This window comes from Rhinopithecus roxellana, chromosome 8 (genome assembly GCF_007565055.1).
Source record: "Rhinopithecus roxellana isolate Shanxi Qingling chromosome 8, ASM756505v1, whole genome shotgun sequence".
Lineage (NCBI taxonomy): Eukaryota > Metazoa > Chordata > Mammalia > Primates > Cercopithecidae > Rhinopithecus > Rhinopithecus roxellana.
The window spans coordinates 98,519,282-98,545,776 of NC_044556.1; the positions used below are offsets into that span (position 1 = coordinate 98,519,282).

At 46.6% G+C, this 26,495-nt stretch overlaps 1 protein-coding gene across 2 annotated transcripts in view; it reads left to right on the plus strand.

The window, feature by feature from the left end:
• SLC35F3 (solute carrier family 35 member F3) overlaps positions 1–26,495 on the plus strand; it is a 404,617-nt gene that overhangs the window by 293,885 nt on the left and 84,237 nt on the right. Inside the window, exons 1-2 of one of the 2 annotated variants that reach the window (XM_010383558.2) lie at positions 691–967; positions 17,911–18,235. In XM_010383558.2, the coding sequence (XP_010381860.1) occupies positions 892–967; positions 17,911–18,235 (401 nt within the window). In that variant the 5' untranslated portion in view covers positions 691–891. Of the gene's footprint in view, positions 1–690; positions 968–17,910; positions 18,236–26,495 lie in introns of those variants that run through there. The other variant, XM_010383549.2, reaches the window with a different exon arrangement.

A 26,495-nucleotide genomic window follows, 5' to 3' on the forward strand; every position in this document is an offset into this window, starting at 1 on the left:
CTGAGTGACAGCAGTGAAGCCGGTGCCTGCAGAGGCAAATGTCAGACCTGCAGCTGAAGCAAGAACCTGGGAGCTGGGCAGAAAAGGAGCTTTCCTGCTACCCAGGTGAGTTTGGATCTCCAGACTGAGGCAGTGGGGTGGGAGCAGAAATCACTTCAAGCATTTGTTTTATTGTGGCTGTTTTGCTTCTGTGGTGTTTGAACCACCCCCTGCTCCACCCCGCAGAAAAAGAGCTGTCCACGGGGCCAGACAAGATAATGTGCCTCTAGACTCAAGAAATGAATGCCAGCCTTAGGAAGCTTTGCTTTTTTCCAACTATCCCTGTGGAATAATTCAGGACTTCGCACAGTGAAGAGTCAACTCTCAATCCAAAGTCAAGCACTTCCCTTTTTAAACTTGTGCAACACTGAGGCGTAAGTTCTCAGGGTCTCCCCTCCGCAGGCGCTGGTCCTTTTAAAGGGCTCCTCAGGGAAGTGGTGGACAGAGGCTGCAGTCAGGACCTGGCTGGGAGGAAGAGAGGGATGAGGGCTGCAGGGCTGGGCGTCCCGGGGAGGAGGGCGGAGCAGGTGAGCTGCGGGGTGGGAGCAGGGAGTGCACTTGTACGTGACGTTGGAGTTTGCAGCAACCTCCAAGTAGGAGGCTGTGCGCGCGTGTGTGTGGAGTGGCTGCGTGGCCGGGGAGGATGTGCGCTGCAGGGTGGCCGCCGCAGTGAGCAACGCGGCGACCGGAGCCCGGCGGGCAGCCGGGGAGGCCGGGACTGAGAGGGGCGAACCGCTGGTGCTCCCCGGCGGCGGAGGGCCGCGTCGGCCACGGGCCCGGGAGAGGCGCGCTCCAGCCGGCCCCAGGATGTAGGCGATCGGCGGCAGCGCTCCTGCAGGCGGCCGGCTCATCATGAAGAAGCACTCGGCCCGGGTGGCCCCGCTCAGCGCCTGCAACAGTCCGGTCCTGACCCTCACCAAAGTGGAAGGTAATGCGCGGCCGCATCGCCCCGGGGGTCCTGCACCCTAGCCGGGGGATGCTGCCACCCTGAGGGGGAGCTGCCTGACTGCGGGGCGCCGGGGCTGGGGGTGCTGCTCCCCAAGGACGCGGCTCCGCAGTGCAGAGCGCCGCCGTCTGCGTGGGGGGACCTAGCAGCTTCGGGGACTGCCCTGAGCTCCCTGGCGAGCAGGAGTGAGCGAGCTGCGGCGAGCGAGCACCCGGCTCCCCAACCCTCTCCTTCCTGGGCAGCACCCAGCGCATCTGGCAGCAGCTGCACCCTCACCTCCATCCCAGTTTGTCCTGGGGCTCTTGTGTGTTCGGCAGGAGGGGGTCGTCCAGCCGCTCCCAGTGTCCCCTCACCGCACACACACTTGAGTTGCCTGGGTGTGGAGCTCTGTGCCTCACCCCCAGGCCGACCAAAGGTGCTGCCTGTGGCTGGTAGAGGTGGGAGAGGGCTGCAGCGAGCTAAGGAGACGTCTCTCCTGCCTGTTCCGAAGCCTTTCCGGCCACCAGCCAAGTGACTGCCCTGCTCTTTGGGAATGGGCGGGGCGCACAGGTGAGGGAAGAGCCGGCACCAGTCTGTAAACAGGCTCTTTTCCTGGCCCTGGAGAGGGCTCAGATGGGCTGTGAGAGGGCCCCAGAAGGTGTCCTCCTCCTCCTCCCCGTGTTGTCCTTTCTGCCTGGAACTGCTGTCACCCAGGAAATGTGAGCCAGAGGGCAGGGGAGGAAGCAGCCCACCGAGGAAAGCTTCCTCAGACACAGCCGGCTTCTGCTGGCCTAAGGGGCCTGGCTTTCCAATGGAGAAGGGGACAGAAGGACCAGTCCCAGTTCTTAACTCCTCCTCCCAGGAGGCAGAGGTGGAATGACTAACGCCCTCTCCCAGGAGCAAGCCACCTGGGCCAGGTGAGGCAGGCCGACCATCCCCTAGGTCCCAGGAGCTGCCCTCTAGGCCTTTGCTTGTGCTGAGCTAACAGCCCATGAGCATCAAGCGGTGAGTGAGGGGCAGCCATGGGCTCCGACAGAGCCTGGCTTCTGCTGTTCCCAGGAAGCCTGGACTTCTCTAGGCTTCTGTGGACCCTGCTTCCCACTCATGATTTCTTGTTTATTACAATAAATCTCAGAAGCAGCGAGGACAAGACAGAGGCTGGCTTGGTAATTGTATGTTCCAAGTTCAACTATCCACACAGGCCTGCCTGCAGCTGCCCTAGTACTATGACCCCCATCCTATAGAGGGGCACTTTGGGGCCCAGCAAGGTGGGTTAATGTGTGCTAGACCCACAATTGGTAGGTGATGAAGCAGGAATGGAATCCTGGGCTGTCTGATCCAAAGCTTATGCATGTTTTTCAGAACATCAGTTTGCACTGAACTGCAACTACTTACCTATTTCTCATCATTTTCTATCTTTAGGAGGTTGGGTTTTTTTTTCCTTCTTGTGGCTGTCTTCTTCTCTCCTCCATCCCAACCTCAGGAATGAATTGGTATCAGCCATCTACACCTGAGTTTAGTGCAAGTGCTACCTCTTCCAGGGGTGTTTGTATTTCTAAGCCTTTTCCCAGACATTGCCCACATGTATGTGTGAGTTAGGGAGGGAAGGGTTGGCTGTTTATTTCTCTGAGGGAAGCAGGGAGTGAGTGTCTGCTCACTCATAGGGTCCTCATGGGAAGCTGCCCCACTCCTACCTGCTAGTAGGACAGATTGGTCCTGCTCTCCAGCAGCAGGGGCTCTCCCTGGGACACTCCCAGCCCTCCTTGGGCAGGACAGGTTTGAACAGCACTGGAAGTGGGGCAGGACATGGATGGCGGAGTTACCTGAACTGGGTACTGTGGCCTCAGAGGTGCTGCAGGAGGCAGTGAGTGGCGTGCGAGGCACAGGTACTTCCCTATGGCCAAGCCTGGAGGTTGCCTTAAGGGGATGAAAATGAGAATTATCTCCCACTAACCACCCCCCTCCCCCCACCAAAAAAAAAAACCAAACCCTTAGGGCTGCTGCCAAAAGAGTCTCCTGTGCATACTAACACCAGCAACTGCCTCGTCATGGACTTGGCTTTGGAACTAGCATTTCCTCATAAATGCCTGTGGATAATGGAAATGTATAGTGAACTAAGAAATGGTCAGATTGAGGATCGAGACTGGGCTCTTCCCCTTTTTCAGTTGGATTTGTGTAATGAAAACAGCCTCAGTTTCCTCAAATGTAAAAGAGAAGGAACAACCTACTTCAGCAGGCTGTGAGGAAATGCAATAAGGTAGAGGTAGCTGAAAATGCCTAGGAAGCCCCCAGTTGCGTTTTGCACGGGATACCTACAAGTATCCCGTGCAAAAGTCTACCCATCGGGGCCTGATAAAACCTGCCCTTGGTATGCCTGGCTCACATATAGCTTTTTCTCTCTGCCTGGTTTTTTTCCTTGGTGTTTTTATTCAGTTTGGCTTTTGGTCTATTTTTTGGAAACCATTTGCATCTTATGTGCCGGTTTTGGAAGTGTTGAATCATTTTGTTTTAACTTGAATGCACAGGGCAAGGTGGTCCCCATGCTGTGGGTGTTTCTGTATGGATGGCAGACAGGCTACAGGGAGGGAATGCAGCCAGTGAGGAATATTTATTAGCTCGCAGTGTGTCATCTAAGGGGAGGCAAGAAGGCACCAGCATGTGGTACATATAAAACCAAAATAGAAAAGGCAAAGCTTGGTTAAACTCAAACATAGGAAGATGGGCAAGATTACTTCATTTACTCAACAAACACTTCATCCAACCCTACTCTGTGTCCTGTGACAATGTAGCAAGGCCCTGGAAATGCAAAAAAGGAACAATTCTAGCTTCATTCTCTTAATGACATTTTAGTCTAGAGGGGAAGAGACATACAGATAGATAGATAAATTATCAAATACAAAGTAGTAAGTTCTGATATTGAACTAAAAGCAAGGTGTCACAGGGACACTGAGAGTTGAGCAATCTGAGGAGGCGTTCCTGAGGAGGAGGCCTTCATGAGGAGGAGGGTTTCTACAGAGGAAGCCTTTCTGAGGGGGCCTTTCTGAGGGGGAGACCTTTCTGAGAAGGAAGACTTTCTAAGAAGAGGCCTTTCTGAGGAGAAGATATTCCTGAGGAGAGGAGGCTTTTCTGAGGAGGGCTTCTAAGGAGAAGGCCTTCCTGGGGAGGCCTCCTCAGAAAGGTCTCTGAGGAAGAGGCCATTCTAACAAAAAGGCCTTTTTGAGGAGGAGGCCATCTAAGAAGGGAGTCTTCCTGAGGAAGAGGCCTTTCTGAGGAGATATTCCTGAGGAACAGGTCTTTCTAAGAAGGAGCCATTCTAAGGAGGGGGCCTTCCTGAGGAGGAGGCCTTCTGAGCATCACAACTGAGGCAAGGGGGATATGAGAAAGCTTGTTGGTGCAGAGGGGAGGAGAGGCAGTTTCAGGCAGAGAGAACATGGATGTTCGGGCTCAGCCCAGAAGCATGAGGAGAGTGGGGCTGGGCCTTAGATAGGGGTTAAGGCTTGAAAAGTGTGTTCTGGTGACATTGATGGCATCTGTCATGTCTAAAAACATACCTTGTTTTCACAGATCCTTTGCTTGGCTTTCCTTTCAAAAGCAGAGCATTGATCAGTAGCATATCTCTAATAGACTAGTATTTACTAGGATCATCTCTACTCACAATCAGCTCATTCATGTTCATTGAAATTACATTCAATAGGAATTAATCGTTGAGAACAGTACAGTGAATTCCCCCAAGAGGCCTGCAGCAAGTAGTGCTGTGGAAAGAGTGAGGGCTTTGGAATTAGATGGACTGGGTCTACCCAGCTCTCACACTAGATGAGTGATTTCTGGCTAATGAATAAAGCTCTCCAGGAATCAGTTGCGTCCTAGGAAAGGAGGTGTGATGGTATGTTGCTCTTAATACTCAAATAATAGTTTTTGCTAATGAATGTCTACTATATTGCAGGTACTATGCTAAGAGAGATTGTTCCGTTATCTCTATTTTTTCCCTAAGCAAGGGTAAGTATTGTTACCCAACTTTATAAATAAGGAAACTGAGGCTCAGAAAAATCATTCACAGAAGGTCCTGTAATTAGAAAACAGGGATCCCAGGCTTCAAATCTGTATCTACCTGGCTGCAAATGTTGCAAAACCTTTGCACAACTCCTTTTCATTTGAGAAGGAAAGATAATTTTATCAGCTTATGGCACTTTGTAGATGTTCAGTAAATGCTCCCTGAAGCTCCCATTGTATGTAATTCCAGCAGTTTGGGAAGGCCGAGGCGGGTGGATCACGAGGTCAAGAGAGCAAGACCATCCTAGCCAACATGGTGAAACCCTGTCACTACTGAAAATACAAAAATTAGCTGGGGCCGGGCGCAGTGGCTCAAGCCTGTAATCCCAGCACTTTGGGAGGCCGAGACGGGCGGATCACGAGGTCAGGAGATCGAGACCATCCTGGCTAACACAGTGAAACCCCGTCTCTACTAAAAATACAAAAAAAACTAGCCGGGTGAGGTGGCGGGCGCCTGTAGTCCCAGCTACTCGGGAGGCTGAGGCGGGAGAATGGCGCAAACCCGGGAGGCGGAGCTTGCAGTGAGCTGAGATGCGGCCACTGCACTCCAGTCCGGGCGACAGAGCGAGACTCCGCCTCAAAAAAAAAAAAAAAAAAAAATTAGCTGGATGTGGTGGTACGCACCTGCAGTCCCAGCTACTTGGGAGGCTGAGGCAGGAGAATCGCTTGAACCGGGAGGCGGAAGTTGCAGTGAGCTGAGATCATGCCACTGCATTCTAGCCTGGTGACATAGAGAGACTCCATCTCAAAAAAAAAAAAAAAACCTCCCACTGTAATATAACTAATATAACTCAGTGATTGGGACCCCCATAGGGGCTCATGGGCCCCATAGCTGTGTGTCATATTCTTAGTGCCTCTGCTTTGGAAGTGTTGGGTGGTTTCAGCTGCCCCCAGAATAGGTCTGACTACCTTGTTCCTGTCAACAGGATAAGACGGTCATCCTGGAATGCTCAATTAATAGTATATGAAGACCCAGGATGCTGGCCCAGTCCAAGAGGATTCTTGAGAAGTATACTGCCAAAGAGTTTCCCTCAACCCAAAATATTTCCCTGGTTGGCTAACCCTAGATCTGAAACTCCAGTGGCAAAAGTCATTCATGTCGTGATCAAATATTTTACCTAATATATCCAAGAGAATGAACCAGATGTTTGTGAGGACTCTAGGAGGAGTGAAACATAATCCTTGATCCAACAGAGCTTCCAAATGAGTGAGGAATGTCAGAAAGGCACACCAATAAAGAATGCACACTGAAATGTAATGTGTTTGATTCTGTGGAAGAAGTATAAAGCAAATGCTGCATTTCAGCTGAGCGTGAACTCAGTTCTGGCTGGGATGCAGATGGCTCCTACGCAGCACTCTTGCTTGCCATCATTACCCCCTTCTTTGCCAAAATGACCTAATCTGACAGGATACTCTTTCCTGCTGAGCCTGGATGTGGCCTCAGAATTCATCTTGTCACCACACTCCAGGTGACAGTTAAACATTTATTGGAACTAATTTCCTGGGAGCACAGTCAGGATGGCATGGTAGAGGAGGTTGCCTCTGCCCTGGGCTGACAGAGGTGGGAGGGGAGACCATAGCATTTCCTGACAGAGGGAGCCACGAAGGCGCAGAGCCAGGAGAGGGTGGCGCTGGGAGACCAGCAGGCAGTCTACTGGGCCAGAGCGTAGTGATCAGAAGAAGCAGGAGGAGGGGAAGTTAAGCTAGACCATGGGCAGACGCTGAGGCATCCTGAACGCTGGACTCGGAAGAGAAGATTGAAACGGGGAGCCAGAGAAGAGAAGAAAACACCATCTGAGACTGAGAAAAGAGACGGTCATGGGCAGTAGCGGTGTTCAAACTGGGTTATGAAATCTCTTCCATCAGTCGCAATAAGTATTTCTTATTAAAGGAATTAGAATAGAATAAAAACTGCCACTGTCTATCAAATGTAATAAGAGTCAGAGTGGATCCAAGACGCTTTCATTTCAGGGGCGTGTGTGTGTGCTCATGTGTACATGCTCGCATGTGCGTGTCATATTGAAGGTATAGCGAAAAATTTTTAAAACCCTGCTGGAAAGTGTCCAGTGGCAACAAGGAGACATGTTGGGGAGTGACAGCAGCAGTCCACCCGTGAGCTCATGGTAATAACCGCAGCAGTAACATTTGCTTCCTCCTCACCATGAGCCCTTGACCTGGGTTGCCGATTCAGTCCTCACAACATGCCTCTGCAGTGGCTCCTAACGTAATTCCCACTGTGCAGTGAGGAATAGGATTGCAGGGTAATCAGGTAACTCACTCTTTGAGACAACTGCCACGTGGTATGCCCACATCCTGACCACTGTACCATCTGATGGCAAGGACAAGGACAGGATAGAGGAGGAATCAGCAGGCCATGGTGAGAGTGTGAAGTAGGAAGGCTGAAAAGAGCCATGAAATACGGCTTTGAAGATTATGCCTGAACAATTCTGGGAATGGAGATGCCATTAGGAGGAACAGTGAAGACAGGAGGGGAAACACATCTGGGAGGGAGAAATGGGGGAGTCACATTTAGAAAAGTTGAGTTTGAAGCCAATGCCTGCAAACACAGGTATGTAGCAGGCAGGGAGGTGGCAGAAAGAGGCGGTGAAGCCTGAGGAACCAATCATGTGATATGGAAATAAATGGGCAAAGACAGAATCCTGGTGACCATGCACATTTAGGAGATAAGGGAGTCGGGAGAGAAGTTTGACCATCCAGACCAGAGAACTCAGATAGTACTGTGGCATGGAGACCACTGGAAGAAAATCGAGAAGAAAGAGAGAGAGTGATGTGTCAGATGCAGCCAAGAGAGGGTGATTTTGTGGAAACAGTTTTAAGTGGGTGCTGGTCTGCAAGCCAGATTGCAAGGGTGGGTGGGGGCATTACTGGATACTTGGTTGAAGTGTTTGACAGTGAGGGAGGTTTGAGAAGCTATGCTGTTTTAAGAGGGAGGGAGATAACTTTTGAGAGAGCCAGGCTGAGTCCAGGGCAGGTCTGAGGTTGCCCGGAGAGAAAGATGATTGATGCAAAAATTAATGCACCAGTGGCCTGGCCTAGAGGAGGCAGCATACCAGGGGAGGAAGCACAAGACAGAGAAAGGGAATGATCGTCTTTGAAAAGGAGCAGAGAAAGCTTAATGGGCAAAGACACAGAGAATCATGAAGACTCAGAGAGGGGAAGCTAAGGGAGCCGTGCTGGTGACTTTGATCTTCTTTGTAACGTAGGAAGTGTCATTGTTTGCCGCAAATGATGGATGGGGCTTGAAGACTTGAAGAGGTGGGAAAGGATTCAGAACAGCCCTATTGGGACAGCCAAGAAGAGATTTAATTCTTAAAAGCTTTTTTGGCGCATAGTACATTTCCATTGGTTAAGACATCGTGTAGCTCAGGAGAAGGGACTGGAGGGAAGAACACTGGATGAGGTGTGGGGACATTCAAGTGTGATTTTCTGCTCCTCCATTAGCTAATTAATATATTGGACATGTCGCCTGGCCTCTTGCAGCCTGGGCTTCTCCTGCTGCAAAGAAAGAGGATTATAATAGATCTTCCATTGTCTCTTTCAGCAGGAACATTCTAACAGTCCATTAAGTAGCTTACTCGTTAGCAGAGATTGGTTTATCTGATTAAAACCCTTCATTAGCTATAGTCAGAGAGCAGAGCTTTGAGGAATTGAGACCAGGAACAATAAGGAATCGAGCATGTGCATGTATGTGAGCATATGTGTGCATGCAAACAGGTGCTCTTTCTGAGAGTAGATTTTGGCATTTGAGCAGGGGATGGAAAGACTAGCTACACGAGTACAACTTGCTCCACGAGACGGAACCCCAGATGATGAGATGGCATAAAAAGAGGTACAGAAGGATGCCAAAGAGAAGCTGTGCAACTTCCAAGCTTTGCCTGGGGCTGGTCCCAGTCTCCATGTTTCTGTGTTAAAGCCTTGATGCCCAGGAATGAGCTGAGACATGTCAACCATTGTTGGTTCAGATTGTCTATCCTTGGGTAGGAGATTAAGCCTGAGAGGTCACGTTTAATACCTTAAGACCAACCCCACCTTGGTTCTTGACCAAGCAAGTTTAGTCCTGCCTTGTTGATGTACAACGATTCTGCTGAGAACTGGAGGTATGTTTGAGAAAACGGTGTTTTAATTTTGCTCTGTTCTGCTCATTTTCATCTAACACATCATCCAACCAAAACCCATACCTCTTCTGACTAGAGGACCAGAGATGCCCCCATCCCCCCATAGCTGTCCAGAACTGCCATGATGAGTCTTGTGGGCCGGCAACTCCACAGGAGAAGGCTCCAGCATGCCCCTCTTCCTCAAGAGCCCTCAGGCTGCAGCAGTGGGCAGTGTCTTTGCCTGGAGGTACTGTCCTATCTATAACCTGCCCTCCCGTAAAACTGTGGTTCATCCTTTGCGTTCCAACAGCCAAATTTCAGTACACATAGAAGCCAAAGAATCTGGAGATGCTAATAATTGATGAGGAAAAACACCAGCATATTTGTCTGGGTTTTGTGTGCAGGTCATTAGCAGCACCAAAACATCACCAGGTTTACCAACTGTGAGTACCGGCTGTGTCTATGGAGGCATCATGTGCCCAGGCCACAGAAAATGGTGAAATTCCAGGAGACTGCACAAGCCATAACTAGCAGTACATGTAGATTAAAACTGATGCGCTCAAGTTCAGATGCTTTCAGACCAAGTATTAAAACACAGTGCTCTGCTTCCTCCCAAGGGGAGGCATTGACTCTTGCCCCAAGGCACAAACAGTATTATTTAAGGCTTACCCATACCCTGTCAGTTTCTCAAGAGTCATGATTCACCTTAGGCTGAGTACATTCCAAGACTGTCTTAAATCCACTGCATGAAGTTATTCAGCCCTTTGAGAGTTATTCAGGGACCTCTAAGGAAATGGAAGTGAGGTAGAAATGCCGATTTAGATATCTGATTACTGAGATGGTGATGATGAGTAGGAAAACTGAGCTAGATCAAGACCTGACTCTTACCAGCTCTCAGACTGCTTCAGAGTAGATCAGACGCATCTCAAAGAAGCCTCCACCACCCCATTCCATCCCCAAAAAGCAACTTTTGTTCACCTCCTAATTCTTTATCCTAATCAGAGGAATAATTTCCCAGTGCAAAACACTAATTTTGTTTTTAAACACAACTTCACAACTGCCATGTTTTCTCCCAACTCTACACACTGCCTCCAGAAATAACTTTACAACAAAGATTCAAGCAATTCACATGAGGCAAACAAGTATAAGATAGCATATAATATTTCTAATCCAATAAAGTTATTTCTTCTCCTAATAGGTTATCAAAATAAATACTCTGCCATCTGTAGCATGTCATACACATTCTGCAGAGTGGTGGCTCTTTGTCCAGCTTTACACCTTCTCAAGCACAGTACACTCTCTACCGTAACCCCCTTGTATTAGCTAGCACCGCCATAACAACATATCATAGACTGGATAGCTTTTAAAAAGGACATTTTTTTTACTCACAGTGCTGTAGGCTGGAAATCTGAAATCAAGGTGCTGGCAAATTTAATTTCTAGAGAGGGCTCTCTTCTTGGTTTGCAGATGGCTGCCTTCTGTGTCCCCACATGACTTCTTCTCTTGATATGTGTATGGAGAGAGAGAGACAGAAAACAAACCCTCTGGTGTCTCTTCTTATAAGGACACTAATCCTACCAGATTAGAATTCCATCCTTATGACCTCATTTAACCTTTTTTGGTTTTTTGTTTGTTTGTTTTTGGAGACAGGGTCTTACTCCCATGCCCAGGCTAGAGTGCAGTGGCACAATCACTTGTCATTGCAGCCTTGACTTTCTGGGCTCAGGCAATCCTCCCATCTCAGCCTCCCAAGCAGCTGGGACTATAGGCAAGCACCACCATGCGCAGCTAATTTTTTATATTTTCTTTTGTAGAGATGGAGTTTTGCCGTGTTGCCAACAGAGTCTTGAACTCCTGGGCTCAAGCGATCCACCCATCTCGGCCTCCCAAACCTCTGGGATTACACACATGAGCCACTGCACCCAGACTCTTTAATTTTAACTACTTTCTTAGAGGCCCCGTCTCCAAACACAACCACACTGGATGTTAGGGCTTCAACACATGAATTTGGGAAGAACACAATCACTCAGTCCATAGTGCCCTCTTTCCAGAACAGCAAATCCTAGTGCAGAGTCCCATACACACTCAGTCTCTTCCATGTTATAAACGTGTTTCTGTCCTCTGCAAACCTGAAGTCCCTCTTTAGTGACATGCAGTTCTGAATGAGGTGTTCAGCACCATGACCTTGGTCAGCTTTCAAAGGGGACAACAAGAGGAATGAGAACATTCTCGATTCTCATTGATGCTCTGGAGTCAAACAGAACCAAGTTAAAACTGTGCCTTAGCCTCTCACTGATTTGTACCCTTGGGATATTAACTCTCAGAACCTCAGCTGTCCAATATGCAAAAAAGAAACAATCTTACTGATCTCCACCATTGTGATGGGTATAAAAAGATATATAACATCTAATGGCAGAGACTGCAGTGCATGTATTGGGTGTCTAACCACCACTTGCCCCTTTAATTCTCTATTCTCTCTCCTTTTCCTTGACCCATGGTCAACATCTAACTTCAATTATCCATAGATCTGTTCTTTCCCTGGAACCTGTGCAAGTCAGGAGCATGACTGGGGCTTTGGCCACGTGTGAATGGTGGCAGTGTTTTCTGACCCAAAGTCCAGGAATCCATATGGATGATCTGGCAAGGGCAAGTGGGTTGGGACACGTGAAGTGCGAATTGCTTTGGGATGTTCGGGGCACGTAGTTGGCCTTATATGTGTGAAAGCCTTTTCTGCAAGTCTCCTCCCCTTTCCTCTACATCACTGCCTAAAAATAATGTCACACATAAATTCACTGAGCAAGTATTTAATGAGTAGAAAAGATAAACAAAGACTGAAATGGATTGTTTGGAAGATAAGTTACACTTGCAAATGGCCATAAACAAAAGCTTTCTTCCAAGCTTCTCATTTTGCAAAAGCTATTTAGTTTGTTGGCCAGGTCCTGGGATGGTGTACTCATCAGTAATCAATAAATGGGAAAGTTTTCATCAGACCCTGTCTTTCATGCAGTCTAGGAAAAAGGGGCAGGAGTTGAGGGATGGGGGAAGGTGGAACTGTAGTTTCCAGAGCAGCTCTTAATTGTGTCCTGTTTGGACGCAGTTAGATGACCTTAATCCTCTAAGATATGGGTACTTGAAGCACTGCCACTTGGACTAAGCAAGCTCTATGAGGGAAAGTTGTATCTGCCTTGTACCGCAAAGTAGGTGGTCAATTAAGATTTGTTGAATGAGTGGCCTAAAAACTAGTCCACCCAAGATAAATAAATATATATCCACACAAAGACTTATAGGTGAATGTTCATAGCAGCATTCTTCATAGCAGCCCCAAACTGGAAGCAATCTGGATGTCCATCAACAGATGAATGGATAAGCCAAATTTGGTATATCCATACAATGGAATTCTCTTCAGGCATCAAAAGAATGAACCGCTGACACATGCTACAACATGGATAAACCCCAAAGACATGATGTTAAATGAAAGAAGTCAGATGTGAAAGTCTGTATATGTATATGAAATGTTCAGGATATGCAAATTATTGTAGAGACAGAAAACACATTCATGGTTGCCTAGGGTTGAGGGTGGGAACAGGGAGAACTTCAAATGGGCACAAGAACTCATTTCGGCATGATAGAAATGTTCCAAAACGATGCTATGGTAATGGTTACACAATTCAAATTTACTAAAACTTACTGAGTCGTGTAGTTAACTGAGTTTTATACTATGAGAATTGTATCTCAATAAAGCCGTAAACAAATAAAATAACTCTATAGACCTTACTGAGATAGATGTCAGTTGCGAGGCATCATCTCCCATTTCCTGTGCAATTCTATCTCCTTTGCATTAGAAAGGCTTGGTTCACACCAGCCAGCTGGTGGTCTTTGATCCCCGCTCTGGGTCCCTTACCCTAAAGAAAGGACTTGATAATGTAAATGATGAGTTGATGGGTGCAGCACACCAACATAACACGTGTATACATATGTAACAAACCTGCACGTTGTGCACATGTACCCTAGAACTTAAAGTATAATAAAAATAAAATTAAAAAAAAAAAAAGAAAGAAAGAAAGGACTTGAGCACTCTCTAAGGGCAAACTCCCTGGAGACTTTTTCAGAAAGGAGTCAACAAGGGTCCACTTATTCTCGGGGAAGCTCATAAAAGAAACATTATTGGTCTCTTGAAAGTTCAAAAGGGCCATTTTATGAGATGAGAATGAATGACTTTCCAGTGTTTCTTACTTTTCATTGTAGAAGTGACTTACGTTAAGAAAAAAAAAAAGCACCCAATTCACCATTTTCTCAGGCCTAAGCAGTGGACAGCTCATGGGACTACGGGTATGCTTTGGTACCCAAATGAGTTGGTAGCTAAACTAGACCTTCAGCTCACCCATTGTGACCTAGAGTTTCCTTCTGCTACACAGACATTGCCTCTAGGTACTACTTCTGTTTGACCAAAGAGTGTGAATCCTTTCTCTCTTTGGTCACAAGCAAAAAGTGTGATTTTGCAGGTGGTGGGATTTATGCAGTTTTAACAAATTGCCTGACAGCCCTCAGGACACTGAGACAGGGCTAAAATGGAAGCTCACACACAGGCATGGTTACATCTCACCATGCCATGGAGTATATAAAGTGCACATGAGAACACTCCCCCTGCATTCGCGCGCGCGCACGCACACACACACACACATACATGCTTAATGGAAGCAACTCAGGCAACAGGACTGGGATGAACCCACCTGTCCTCCAGCATTTATGGATGAATTAAGTCGCATAAACAGAATTTAGAGGTGATACAGCTTCAGGGAGATGCTTGAATCCACAATTACAGCATCTGTCAGCATAAGCATTGGGCTAGAGTGTATAATCTGCTTTGCATTGCTCCTAGAACTGCTGGCTAAAGTACAAGATTAGAATTTAAGGCACAAGATGATCATAAACAGAGGAATTGTTAGTGGGGAAGGGGTGTTGGAGAGTGAAGGTGAGGGTGACATAAGTAGTATTTCTAGTTGCATACCAATGGTCCCAGGAGCTGTGGCAGTAAATAGTGTGAGGCTAATTTTGGCATTGATTTCCTTGAGGCACTGCCTCTTTCAACTGTGATAAAGGAGTGAAATCAAACAAAGGCAACACTTGACCTGAAATTTTGGAGGTGGGGGGCAGAATTAAACAGAAATTTCCTACACTTAGAAGATTTGAAAGGCTTCTGAAAAGAGATATAGCCTTCCTCATTGTAACTCCTTCTGTCTGAAATCTGTTTGAGCATCAGTAAGCCAGTTCATGGAAAATGACCCTGGAAATGATGTGAAGTGTGGGATGCACTTCCAATAGTAGAAAATAAATGCATCTGATAAGCAAAATTGTTGTGTCACTCTACATTTGTTCTTCAACTAACTGTATTACTTTGTTATGGATGTTGTGGTTTGCACTTTCCTAATAAAGTAGGATCAGTCGACATCTGAGTTTGCTCCAGTCCCTTCAGCAAACCTGGCAGTTTCTCCTGTGGCATGTCTAACCAAAGCAAGATGAGGCATTGCAGAGTGACGAGGTGGCAGTGAATTTCAGATCTCACCACCATCCTCACTGCCCCTGGTCAGGTCATGGGTATTCCTGACCCTGAATTTTGCTCCTGTTTTTTACTTTTATGTTCTATCCTCCAAGGCCCAGGCCAACCACCTGCCTCTTCTGGTTCTTTTCACTGTTATCCCAGTGCACACTGACCACACTCTCTGCAGAATTCCTGTTATATAGTCCGAATCTCTATTTTACACATAATTGTTCTGTAATTCCTTCATGGATCTTTCGTCACTCTGACATAGACAGTCCATTCCTGAAGAATGGGAATCATGCTTTACACTTATTTATAGACCACCCAAAGCTCTTGGCACAGGGCACATGTTTCACAGCAATTTCCTGTCTGATTGAAAGGCTCTGAGGATGCATTGCACTGTACATAGGGCTGTGAGATGTAAAAAGTGCATGCTGTTCATTTTAAGTTAGGTTAAATAAATGAAAGATAAAAACACAGTGTGATCCCAATTTTTCAGTGTGGGTGTGTGAATGGGTTTGTGTGTTCATCTGTGCTAGGGGCACAGTTCTGCTGAGAGGGGTGTGTGTATGTGTGTGTGTGTGTGTTGCACAGACACAAAAGACTGGGGAAATGCGGCAGCAAATGTCAGTTGTGGTATCTCTGGGTGCTAACATCATTAAAAATTGCTTTTTCTTTTTACTATTTAGCAATTTTGTGGTGTATGTATAAAGAATACTTTTTATTTACATGAGGTACGACGTGTTTAGCAGTATGAAGAATGAGGTAATGGAACCGATAAGTGATTATTATTATAAGAGACACAGTCTAGTGAAGTGGGAGGTTTGCAATGAATTGGGTTTGGTTGTCTATTATTCTTTATGGGTATATTCCAGTGTTTCCCAAAGTGTATTCCAGAGTACAGTAGTCCCTACCACAGGTGTTACAATTTAAATAATATGGGAAGCAGCCTCCTGGAAATTCACAATATCCATTGACCCTGAATATTCCTACAGCAAAGGAATCTGTCTGTTCTACTTGGTGTTTTCCAAATCTATCCAAGCGTGGAATCTTTTTTCCTTATAACGCCTGTTAACTGCATTACATTTTGTAAAACATTGTTCTATTTATAATGTGGTTATTTTCAAATAACAGAGTAGTGACTTTAGTTCCAAGTGTCTTAATTTTGTTTGTATTTTGTTCATATTCCTTTGGTTTGAGGATCCAGAGGTTACAAAGTTAGAGAACAACTTCTTTAATCCAAATCCACAGAAATATTGTAGCAATACCAAATTACATGATTTGATGATTTTCTCCTTCATTGTAAAAGCCATGCAGCCTCACTGCCTAGTTTGCTACGTTTTAAAGCTTAATTTGCTATAATGAAAACATTCAATGAAGAAACATGCTGTGAGCTGAATTTATTCAGCCTCTTTTGGAGTTCATTCTTTCACTGGAAGTTATTACCGTGAAACTGCATTTTATTTTTGTGAACTTTTTTTCATCTCTACAATCATCTTTTCAGGATGAGTTTTTGACAGTGATGCTAATAGTGACAAACCCCTCTAACCTCCAACACACTTTGCAAATTATCCCGATAATGAACAGCTGCAGATGCTAATTCAAAATGACAGGTAATCCGTGTGTAAATTGAAATGTGCATGCTTCTGTCTGAAACTGCAATTGCATTAAGTTGTGGGAATTCACTGTGAGGAACGTCAAGAGATCCTGGTAGGAGGGCATAAGCACACAGATCCCCCAAAAGGCTGGAAATCAATCTTCCTTTTTGTCCTCCACATCTTTCTGCCCTGCAGCCCATGCAGGAACAGACAGCTTGTCAGAAGCTCAGAGGGTGGCAAGACATTTGGTTTTCCAGGGACTTTCCAACTTGGATATGTGAGCACATGAAAAGTAAGAGAAGGACAGAGGTTATTAATAAAGCAAGTAATGAAGCACAATAGGGACGGTGTGAAATAGAATTTGACCCAATAAAGTACATTATCTCTGACTAGCCATGTAATGCTTCGGTTTATCTTTGGCTGAAACAGATACAGCACAGCCAGTGGTTAACGATATTAGTTAACACCTGAAAAATAGGTTACATTTAATCACAATTTTGCCTCATAGACTCATAATGCTTCAGAAAGTATGATATACAAAACTCAGTTTGTTATTAAAATTATTTTAATCAAGTTTAAACAATGTAGAGAAAGCACGTTTGACCCCAATTTATTCAGGACTCATTTCCTCCCCTAGAGTGAAAATGGCCTCTTAGCACTAGTGTGCCTCCATTCAGCTAGGTGCCAGGCACAACATCATTATAAAAGGCAGGTACACGGCCTTCTGGAAATCTGCATCCACCCATAGTTACACCTGACACAAGCTACAGCTTTGTTTAAATTTCCAGCTGACTGACACACACACAGTCGTGAATGAAAAAGCAAACAGTGGAAAATAAGGCCTTTTCACCTTCCTCTGGTCTGCGGAAACAACACTGCGGCAGAGCCAAGCTTTGGGCTGCAGCCTGGTTTCCAGAAATCACACAGCTCTAGAATGGAGTGTCTGTGGCCTGTCACACACCAGCTGCCAGAGGTTGTGGTTTTTAAGTAAAGCTTCGAAGTGGGACTGGAGGCTATCAGCGGGAAGCCAGTTAAAGCAGATAGAAAAGTAAGAGTGGCGAAGTCTATTTTTGCCCTACATACAAAATAAGAGGAGAGAGTGTTGGCCAACTGTGCCTTTAAGTAACAGGCCACCTCTGTCAAGGTACTGGGATCTTTTAGAGGTCAAGACCTCGCCCTGTAGGAATCTCCAGCCCCCAGTACTGCCCCGCACCCAGGAGCACGTGAGTACTCGTCAGCTGACACAACTGAGAGTGGAGGTATTTCAGCCGCTCTGTGTTCTGGAGAAGTGTTTCCCAAAGCACGCAGATCACCTGAGGAATGCAGGTTCTGATTTGGGGGCCTGGGGTGAGCCCTGAAATTCTGCATTTCCAACAAGTTCCGGGGACGGACTGGGGAGGGTGCTGACGCTGCCCGGCCCAGGGACCACACTTGGAGAGCGGAGGTTCTGGAGAAGAGGAAAACCTGTGTAAACGTTTTCTATTGCAGCTTGGTGTCACACAGCCGTCCTAGAAGCCGCCCCTGCGCCCGCTATCTCCCCCGGCCCCCAGGTAGCTGGCGGTGACAATGGCTGCAGGGCAGCGCCCTGCTAAGTGCAGGGGTGAAGTCTGCAGGCCCTGCTAACCACGCCCTTCTCTTCCCCAGGGGAGGAGCGCCCCCGGGACTCCCCGGGCCTGGCGGAGGCCCAGGCGCCGGCCGGGGTGGAGACCGGCGGGAGAGCCAGCCGCCGCTGCTGGACGTGCTCCCGGGCGCAGCTCAAGAAGATCTTCTGGGGCGTGGCGGTCGTGCTGTGCGTGTGCTCCTCGTGGGCGGGCTCCACGCAGCTCGCCAAGCTGACCTTCAGGAAGTTCGACGCGCCCTTCACCCTCACGTGGTTTGCCACCAACTGGAACTTTTTCTTCTTCCCGTTGTACTACGTGGGGCACGTCTGCAAGTCCACAGAGAAGCAGTCTGTGAAGCAGAGATACAGGTAAGCGCGTCCTGCATGAGGAGGCCTCCTGACCCGGGGCTGCTCCATCCAGCGCTGACTCTGCAGAGCTGCCCCTGGTGGCAGGCGCTGGGATGAGACAGTGGGAGCCCGTGGAGAGATGTCGCAGTGAATGCACCTGCTCTCTCAGTGGGGTAGGGACCCGAATTCTCTCTACCCTGGGTAGTGAACGCCTCGTTCCTCTGCCTTTCTGCCTCCTGCCCCTCAGCCCTGGGAGCCCCTTTATATAAAAGCAGGCAGCAGTGTCTTCCAGAGACAGCAAGTAGTAGGTTCCCAGAAAGCTTAGAAATGGGAGAACTGTGTAGCGCAGTTCATCCCTTAGCAAGCTGGGGTGAGGACCGCAAGGCCATGGGGCCAGGTCACTCGGTCGCTTCCTGTAGCTGACTTTCCTCACGGAGATGTTCGCTGCGGAGACTTCCTGACTCATCCTCTTTCTGATCCCAAGACATGCCCTGCTTCGGGTATGTAATTGCATGGGTCCGGATATCTCCCACTGTGATGGTAAAAACCAAAGCAGTGTCTGGACTTTGTTGACTCTGTTTTCTCAAATGGAGTCCATTGGAATGACGTCCCTTTCAAAAAGAGGCCAGAAACCCTGACCTCAACCTCTACCTCAGTATGCAGGAGGGCTCATGCAGCCCTCCCCGGGAGTCACATTGTCGGTGTTGACCCATGGCGCTCATCTGTGCCTATAAGAGCATCTGGTGTTTCCCCAAAGTGGAGGCCTTCTGTGGGCCATGTCAAGGGCTGTCCCAAATCAGGCCTAGTCAAAAAAAAAAACCAGAAATGAATGCTGGCCAAGGTGACACAGCAGGCCCTGGAAACTCATCTTTTATCAGTCCCAGAGGTGAGGAGAAATTGAGCATTTAAGAGTCTTCATTCCTTCACCACTGCCTTCTTCCCCACCACACCCCACTCTGCCAAACACATACCCCCGTAAGATTGCTATGTCCTGAAGTTCCCCTTAGAAGATACAAGATAGCTAAAAACATCATTGGGTCCAAGGAACAAAGAGGTTTGGAAATGGAGGTCTACACCTGGACCAGAATTTCTTTCTGGGAATTGACCATTTTGTCCCTGTAAACTTGTAGCTGGAAGTACGGTGTGATACTTTTTTAATGTTCAGAGGGAATTTGGCCTGGCTCCTTTAAAAGACCTACTTGTAAATCACAGCATGAATTCTGGAGGAGGGGGCCCTGATGGAGCTTGAATAGAATCACATGGCCAGTCTCACGTGTCCCCTTAGTGAAATGGCTTTGGTGCAAAGAATTCTGATCCTCAGGGTTGACCTAAACCAGTGGCTCATGGACCAGCCAGAAATTGCTAAAGAGGCACTTAATGCACCCTCTTCTGAATAGAAGCCAAAAAACAGAAGGAAACAAATCATTAGGGCCCAAGATTGTCCCAAAGGCAAGAGTAAAATAGTCCCAGAGAAAAGCTAATATTTAGTAAATGATGTATTTAACAGTTAAGTATCCCTAAGTGTATTTAATTTGTACTTAGGCATTTGCCTTTCATTAAAACTGATTAGGATGCTATGCTACTGCCTCTAATGAAATGCTAAAAGTGAGCTTATATGCATTTTCTTGATCAAGAATTTTTGGGAGGGAAGATGAAATGCTTCTTTCCTGCTACCTTCAACCAAACAGACTGAAAGAGGCCCCCCCAAGTGGTAACACTGACTGTTGTCCCAAATGCATTCCATGGCTACCACTTACCTGGGGAGAAGACTGTCACCACCAGCCACTTAGGGCAGGCCTGACACCATTAAACTGTTGTGCTGAAAACCACACAGAAGGAATCAAGATCAGTGGTGCTTATGTGGTCAAAGTAGGAAAAAATGAAAGGTCATTGAAGATTAGTCATACACAGAAAAACATCAGCACCTTGGTTTCAACCTATTGTCTTCCTATAAAAAGTGCTCAAAAAGAATCATTAAAACAATCTGGTGACTGCCCTATTAACTGGTGAACAATGTAAAAGAGGGAGGATAATCCCAACTTAATTAGTGAAACTTGTTAAAACCTTTCCCAATTTCTGTCTTCACATTCTGCTCCAGCTCTTTAAAAAAGTTGTTTTTTCTGTTTTGTTTTTTGGCGTTTGTTTGTTTGTTTGCTTTTTCTGATTGTAAGCTGTGTTCGCCCTGTGGCTAGGCAGAGCTGCTAATTTACCAGCCAATTATTAAGTATGTCAATCAAGCCATATACACCATTGGAGGGGTGAAGAGAGATCCTTCCTCAAAAGGAGAGAAAAATTTTAACATCACAGACCTTCCTTAGGAAATCACAACTCTGTCACAGCTCATATTGGGAGTACTTTAAACAGACTTTAGGATTCTCAGAGATCAAGGAAGACTGAAATCACATCTTTCATCTTCATGCTTTTATCAGAATTAACGCCAGAGAGATTTTGAGTTGTTTGAGATGAGTCTGTTGGCTAAAAGTGTTCAGCAGGGAGCTGGGAAGAAAAGGAGATGAACAGAGACCTGTTCCACCGAGAGGGGAGCTGGACAAATACAGCAGCTTTTCTTGTAGTTATCAGGAGGCAATCAGATGAAAGCTTCTTTTCTCTAAACCCTCCCCACCTGAGCTGCTTCCCCAGGGTGAAGCCAGAGCGGAGAGAGGAAGGCATGTGTTCCCCAGCACAGAGCTCCGCAAACTGCAACGCCCTGTGAGGCTCCCTGGGGTCTTGTTGAAGGCAGACTCTGATTCAGTAGATCTGGGTGGGTCTGAGATTCCACTTTTCTTAGGAACTTCCAGGGAATCCTAGTGCTGCTGGCCCACGGGCTGCACTTTAACTGTAAATGCTCTGGAGTTGTTGAGTCCCAGCTACAGATTTTTTTTTTAATGCTGCTGATTTTACCAAATGTTAGAACTAGGACTCACCTCACCATGTAGAACTGATGAGTGAATCCACTGGGCCCCAGAGGATGTTCGAGCTCTTGTCCTCTTTGAGCCGTGGTCCTCTTTGAGCCCTGGTCTTCTGCCACTCATGACAGGAGGCTCCGTGGTCAAGTCCTCAAAGCTCTCAGAGCCTCAGATGCCCATTTGTAAATGGGGGGTGATGATATATGCACTGTCTTGAACAAAAGACTGCTGTGTGATCAAATGACACGCTGTACATGAAAGCGCCCTATAAACTGTAACATGTTGTGTAAATGCGAGGAACCAGTACTGTGTTGTGATAGCCTCTGCGGGTTATACTGAAGGCTGTTGCCTGTGCTTTGTTCATTGGCTGCCTCATGGTGGCCAATTTAAACTACAAGAGTGCCAACCCTTACGCTGCATGCAAGTGTCAGTCCTGAAGAAATCAACCTGTGGCCCTAGTGGCTTCACAGGGCATAAAAGAACACTGATCAGGGCTTCTCATGATCAGATACTGTTGTCAGGAATTAGATGTGAATGGGCAAACCTCATATGGGTTTTCAGCCCCCGCCTTATAGTCTTTCCAGCAAGCACTCAACCATCCGGGTGTACAATGAGCTGCTTCCTTCTCCAATATGATAGGCAGCCCAACCCTTATCTTCCCTGTTTCTCACTGAAGCTGGCCTCAGGAATGTTCTGAGGAAGCAATAGTGCTCAGAACTCAGAGGGCTTCAGTCATGAGATGCTTGCGGCTGCTTGGGAACCACAGTCTCCTGGACTACCTAGCATCTGGGGGAGGCACAGGGAGGTGGCTGTATCAGGTCTGTGTTTGGGAGAGACTGTTGAGCACAGGTGTGATGACACACAGCCTCCTGGCCCCTCTGACCCTGGAACAGGAATGCAGCTTTTCAGATCTGAGAGGTCAGCAGAGCTGGAGCAGATCTGGGGCATTTTCATTCTTGTCCAAAGGTCCTCCAGGAATTTGCAGCAGTAATGACCTGTTTTCAAAAGCAAATGCTGAGACCTTCTGCTATCACGCGGCTGCCAAAAAAAGTGAACGGTGCAGTGGTGACAGATGTTTTTCTCTGCCTTTTGTAGTTCCAGGCTTTCTGTAAGCCAGCCAATTGATTCTGCTTCAGATATTCTGAGCAACAGTAGAGCCCAGAAATGGAAAAGGGCAGTTTAGATGCCTTTCATCTTAAACCCTGCAAGGGCCGGGTGTGTGTACCTTGCCACCCAGACTTACGCAGGAACCACATCGGGTCTTGCAGCTGTAACATTCATTGGCCGTTTAAAGAGCAGAGTGGAGCAGTTGCAATCTGGAGCTTTGTTCTGAAAATAGTTACTGTGCATCTTCTCTAGGCAATACACTAGAACTACAAGATAAATGGACTCTGTCCTCCAGGAGCCCAAAACCTGAAAGGGAGTCAGATAGCCAAACAGGGTGGGGGTGCATGCAAGGTAGCTGAGAGTGGGGGAAGGCCCAGATACATGTGTCCTGGGGCAGGGTACAAAAGTTTCTTAGAAGAAGTTAGATAGGGCCTGGCACTGTGGCTAATGTCTGTAATCCCAGCACTTTGGGGGGCTGAGGCGGGCAGATTGATTGAGTCCAGGAGTTCAAGACCAGCCTTGACAACATGGCAAAACCATCTCTACTAAAAATACAAAAATTAGCCAGGCGTGATGGTGCACCTGTAGTCCCAGCTACTCAGGGGACTAGGCAGGAGGATCACCTGAGCCTTGGGAGGTTGAGGCTGCAATAAGCAGTGATCAGGCCACTGCGCTCCAGCCTGGGTAACAGCGTGAGACCCTGTGTCAAAAAATAAATAAATAAATAAGTTAGCCAGAAACAATTTATTTAAGGACAAGCAGGTGGTTCTCTAGGTGCTGAAGGAGAAGGTCAAGAATATTCTAAGACAGTAGCCTGCATAAAGGACACAGGCTGGACACAGAGCACGGAGCTCTTCCTAGGATGTAGGATGTGAGTGGGGTAAGGTGATAGAGAAGACCCGGCAGTTAGGTGAAGCAGATGCTGGCGAGCCTCCTACGCTATGCTGAGGAGTTTCACTTCCAGTATGAATATCAGCAGGAGTCATGGAAGCAATGATCAGATTGGATCTTTCAAAATGCAGCTGCTGTCACTCTGTAGAAAATGGAATGAAGGACAAGGCTGGAGGTCAATCCAGGTCAACAAATACTTCCTTGATATCTATGTGGGCACATGGACAGACGTGAATGACAGCTGTTGTTCTTGACCCTAAGGAACTCACAACTGAGTGGGAGACAGTCTCCTATTAAAAAAATAAATAAAATAAAATATAAGGAGGAAGTGGGGCAAGAGCTAAGGGCAGACTGTCCTGGCTATAGCTTGGGTGTGAGGGACAAGGGCACAGTAGATCTTGGGACTCCAAATTCAGCTGAAGGTCCAATGGGAAGGACTTGGGGTGCCCGATCAAGGAATTGGGGCTGTATTCGCCAGGCAAGTGGAGCCTCCAGAAGTTTCTGGTATAATCAGAGCTGCTTTCAAAAGTAGGATTCATGGTACTAATTATGTAACTGGCTGTAGCATATGGTCCCAATTCACATAAGAGGTGGAATGACTGTCAGGTGTTTGTTTGTTAGGGGACAGGATGCCTAGTTCCTGAGCAGTAGCAAGAATTTTGAGTGTGAATCCTGAAGTATTATGAAGCTTATTTGAACGGTCAACTTTTTGAGACTTACATCACACTCTTCTGTTAATAAAAATCATTCTAATTGTCATTTTTGCCAAACTCAAGTGTTCTGAAAACATGGGGAATATCTTCTTTCCATGAAATATACGTGCAGTTTTTCAGGCACAATGGTAAATGCTAAGGCATTGCCAAGGGAGCCCCATTTAGCAAAGCCCAGCATCTCCCTGCCTTCCTGCTGTCAGGCCTCACATTTCAGAAAGCTGATGTGTTTCTTACCCTGAGCCCCAGACACATTCCAGCCTGTTGTTCCTGGATCAACAGTTGTTCTTTATAGAGTAAGGCCCTTTTGGAAACAGGGTGACGGGGCCCCTCATCCTAGGAGAGAGATAGTACTTCATTCATTCCACAAAATCTTTCCAGCACCTTCTCTGTCTCAGGTGCTGTTCTAGGAACTGAAGATACAGCAGTGACAAGATCAAGTGTAAATTTCCTTTACCTTCACCCTTCCTCCTACCTTATAGCAGTCTCATTTCCTGTCTGATTTCTTTGTTGTTGTTGTTGTTGTATTAAATAGTTTTTGTAAAGGTGAGGTTTCGCCATGTTGCCCAGGCTAATCTCATACTCCTGCTCTCAAGTGATCCACTCGCCTTGGCCTCCCAAAGTTCTGGGATTACAGGCATGAGCCACTGCACCCAACCTTTCCTGTCTGATTTCTAAGAATTATCCACACAGAAAGTGATGAGCTACATTCGGAACTCTTACAGTTGATGTTTTTGTTGTTTGTTTGTTTATTTTTGTAACTGGTTTAGAAAAAATTGACAAAATATTGGAAGACTACAGTTTGTAATTTGGCCCATGGCTTGAGTGTGGTGGTGAATAATGGCAATTATGCATACACATCCTCATGTATAGCCAGAAGATTTGGCTAGCCTAAGGCAAAATGCCATGTCCCGTGCACTCTGTCTCTCTCTCTCTCTCTCTCTCTCTCTCTCTCTCTCTCTCTCTCTCTCTCTCACACACACACACACACACACACACACACACACACACAGGTAGCCAGCTGAGTAGCAGATGTCTGGTACAGCCACAGGAAATCATGTAATCAATGCTCCAAGTGTAAATGAGAAGTCATAATGGGCACCGGTGTCAGCAAAGGAAGAAATGAGATGGGGGAGGCTGAATAGGTTTGGGTTGTCTCTGCCTGTTTTAAGACAACACTTGCCATATTCAAGAATACCTCAGTGGTGAAATGAAACAGAACATTGTCCACGTGCCCCAGATGGTGACATCACCTTCCTGAGTTTACACCAGGTCCCACCACTCTATAGAGTCTTCCCTTTCATCCTATCATTGTGGTATTCACAGATTAGCTCATTTATTTTTCCTCTGGCATCTCCCCCACCCACCACCACATCTCAGTTAACAGATGCCGGCTTCATCCCAGTGAAATTCAATGACAGCCAAACACCCCTACAGACAAGTTCAGAATATTCTTTCTACAAGTGATTTTTAGGCTTTCACTGAGGCAAGCAGAACATTTTCATTACCTCTTGATCTCCTTTTTTTCTATACTTCAGCCATCCCATATCCCAATTATCTGAGATTGCTATTCATTTTTGAACAGATATCAAGGATATGGCCTTGAAGTTTAGCAGTTTAAGAAGGTTATCTGTCTTAAAACCTTATAACTCCAGAGCTTGTCTTGTTCAGCTATAGCAATGTTATTTCAATTTCACTGAAATTCTTTGAAAGGTCAGTTCCAATGCTCATGTTTGTGTTTAAGGTGTGGGTTTGAAGAATAACAGCCATTTAAATAACTGCCATATGAGTGTAATTATGACTCTTGTGGGGTCATGTTACCTCAGGCTGGAATTATCAACAAGGGATTTGATAACATTTTTAGCATTAAGTGCCATGGTCCCTGTGAATATTTGCGAGATCAGTGTGACAGTGAAATCAAAGGTGGGAAGCAATGAAGGATGGTCTCCCAGAGGAGCATCCTTCAACTGGTGGATTTCGAGGAGCAGTTAATCTTTGTGCGGGTCAGATGAGGAGGAGGGCCCATGTGGGTGGCAAACAAAAGTTGCAAGTGTGTACAGATTTGCAGGATATAACCAGTATGCTCAGGCACCACCCCATCCCGATGTAAGAAATGTGGAGTCATTTCTTACTTTCCATGTGATTTCTCATCATTGAGTCAAGACTAGTGAGCCAGCCAATAGGCACATTGAAACTTAAAAATCTCACCACATTTAGCAAAAGATCATCTGCACAGAGACCTGGAAAGATCAAAAAAATTACTTTGAGGATTCTCTGATCCCACTCATTCATGTTATCAATGAATCCAGAGATGCTCAGAGAAAGGGCAGGAGAGCGCTGTTCTCTGCAGCCTCAGACCTCTCCAGAAATACTACTAGGAAAGAAGTGGGTCAACACTATCTCTCCTCATAGGAAGGAACCTGGAGGCAGTGGCTGGGCAGGATGGAGCAACAGGGGTAGGAGTGCTACTAACCCGTGTTGCAATATTGTGATAGACGATAAGAACACATGCTTGCCATTAGATAGTTTAGGCAGGAAACTCAGCTCTTCCTTTATTTGGCAACATGGTCATAGATAAGTCAACTGAAAGCTCTTAGTCTCAGCTCTTACCTGAAAAAACATGGAGACTTTAATTCCCACTTCCAAAGGTTACTGTGGGATTGAGTG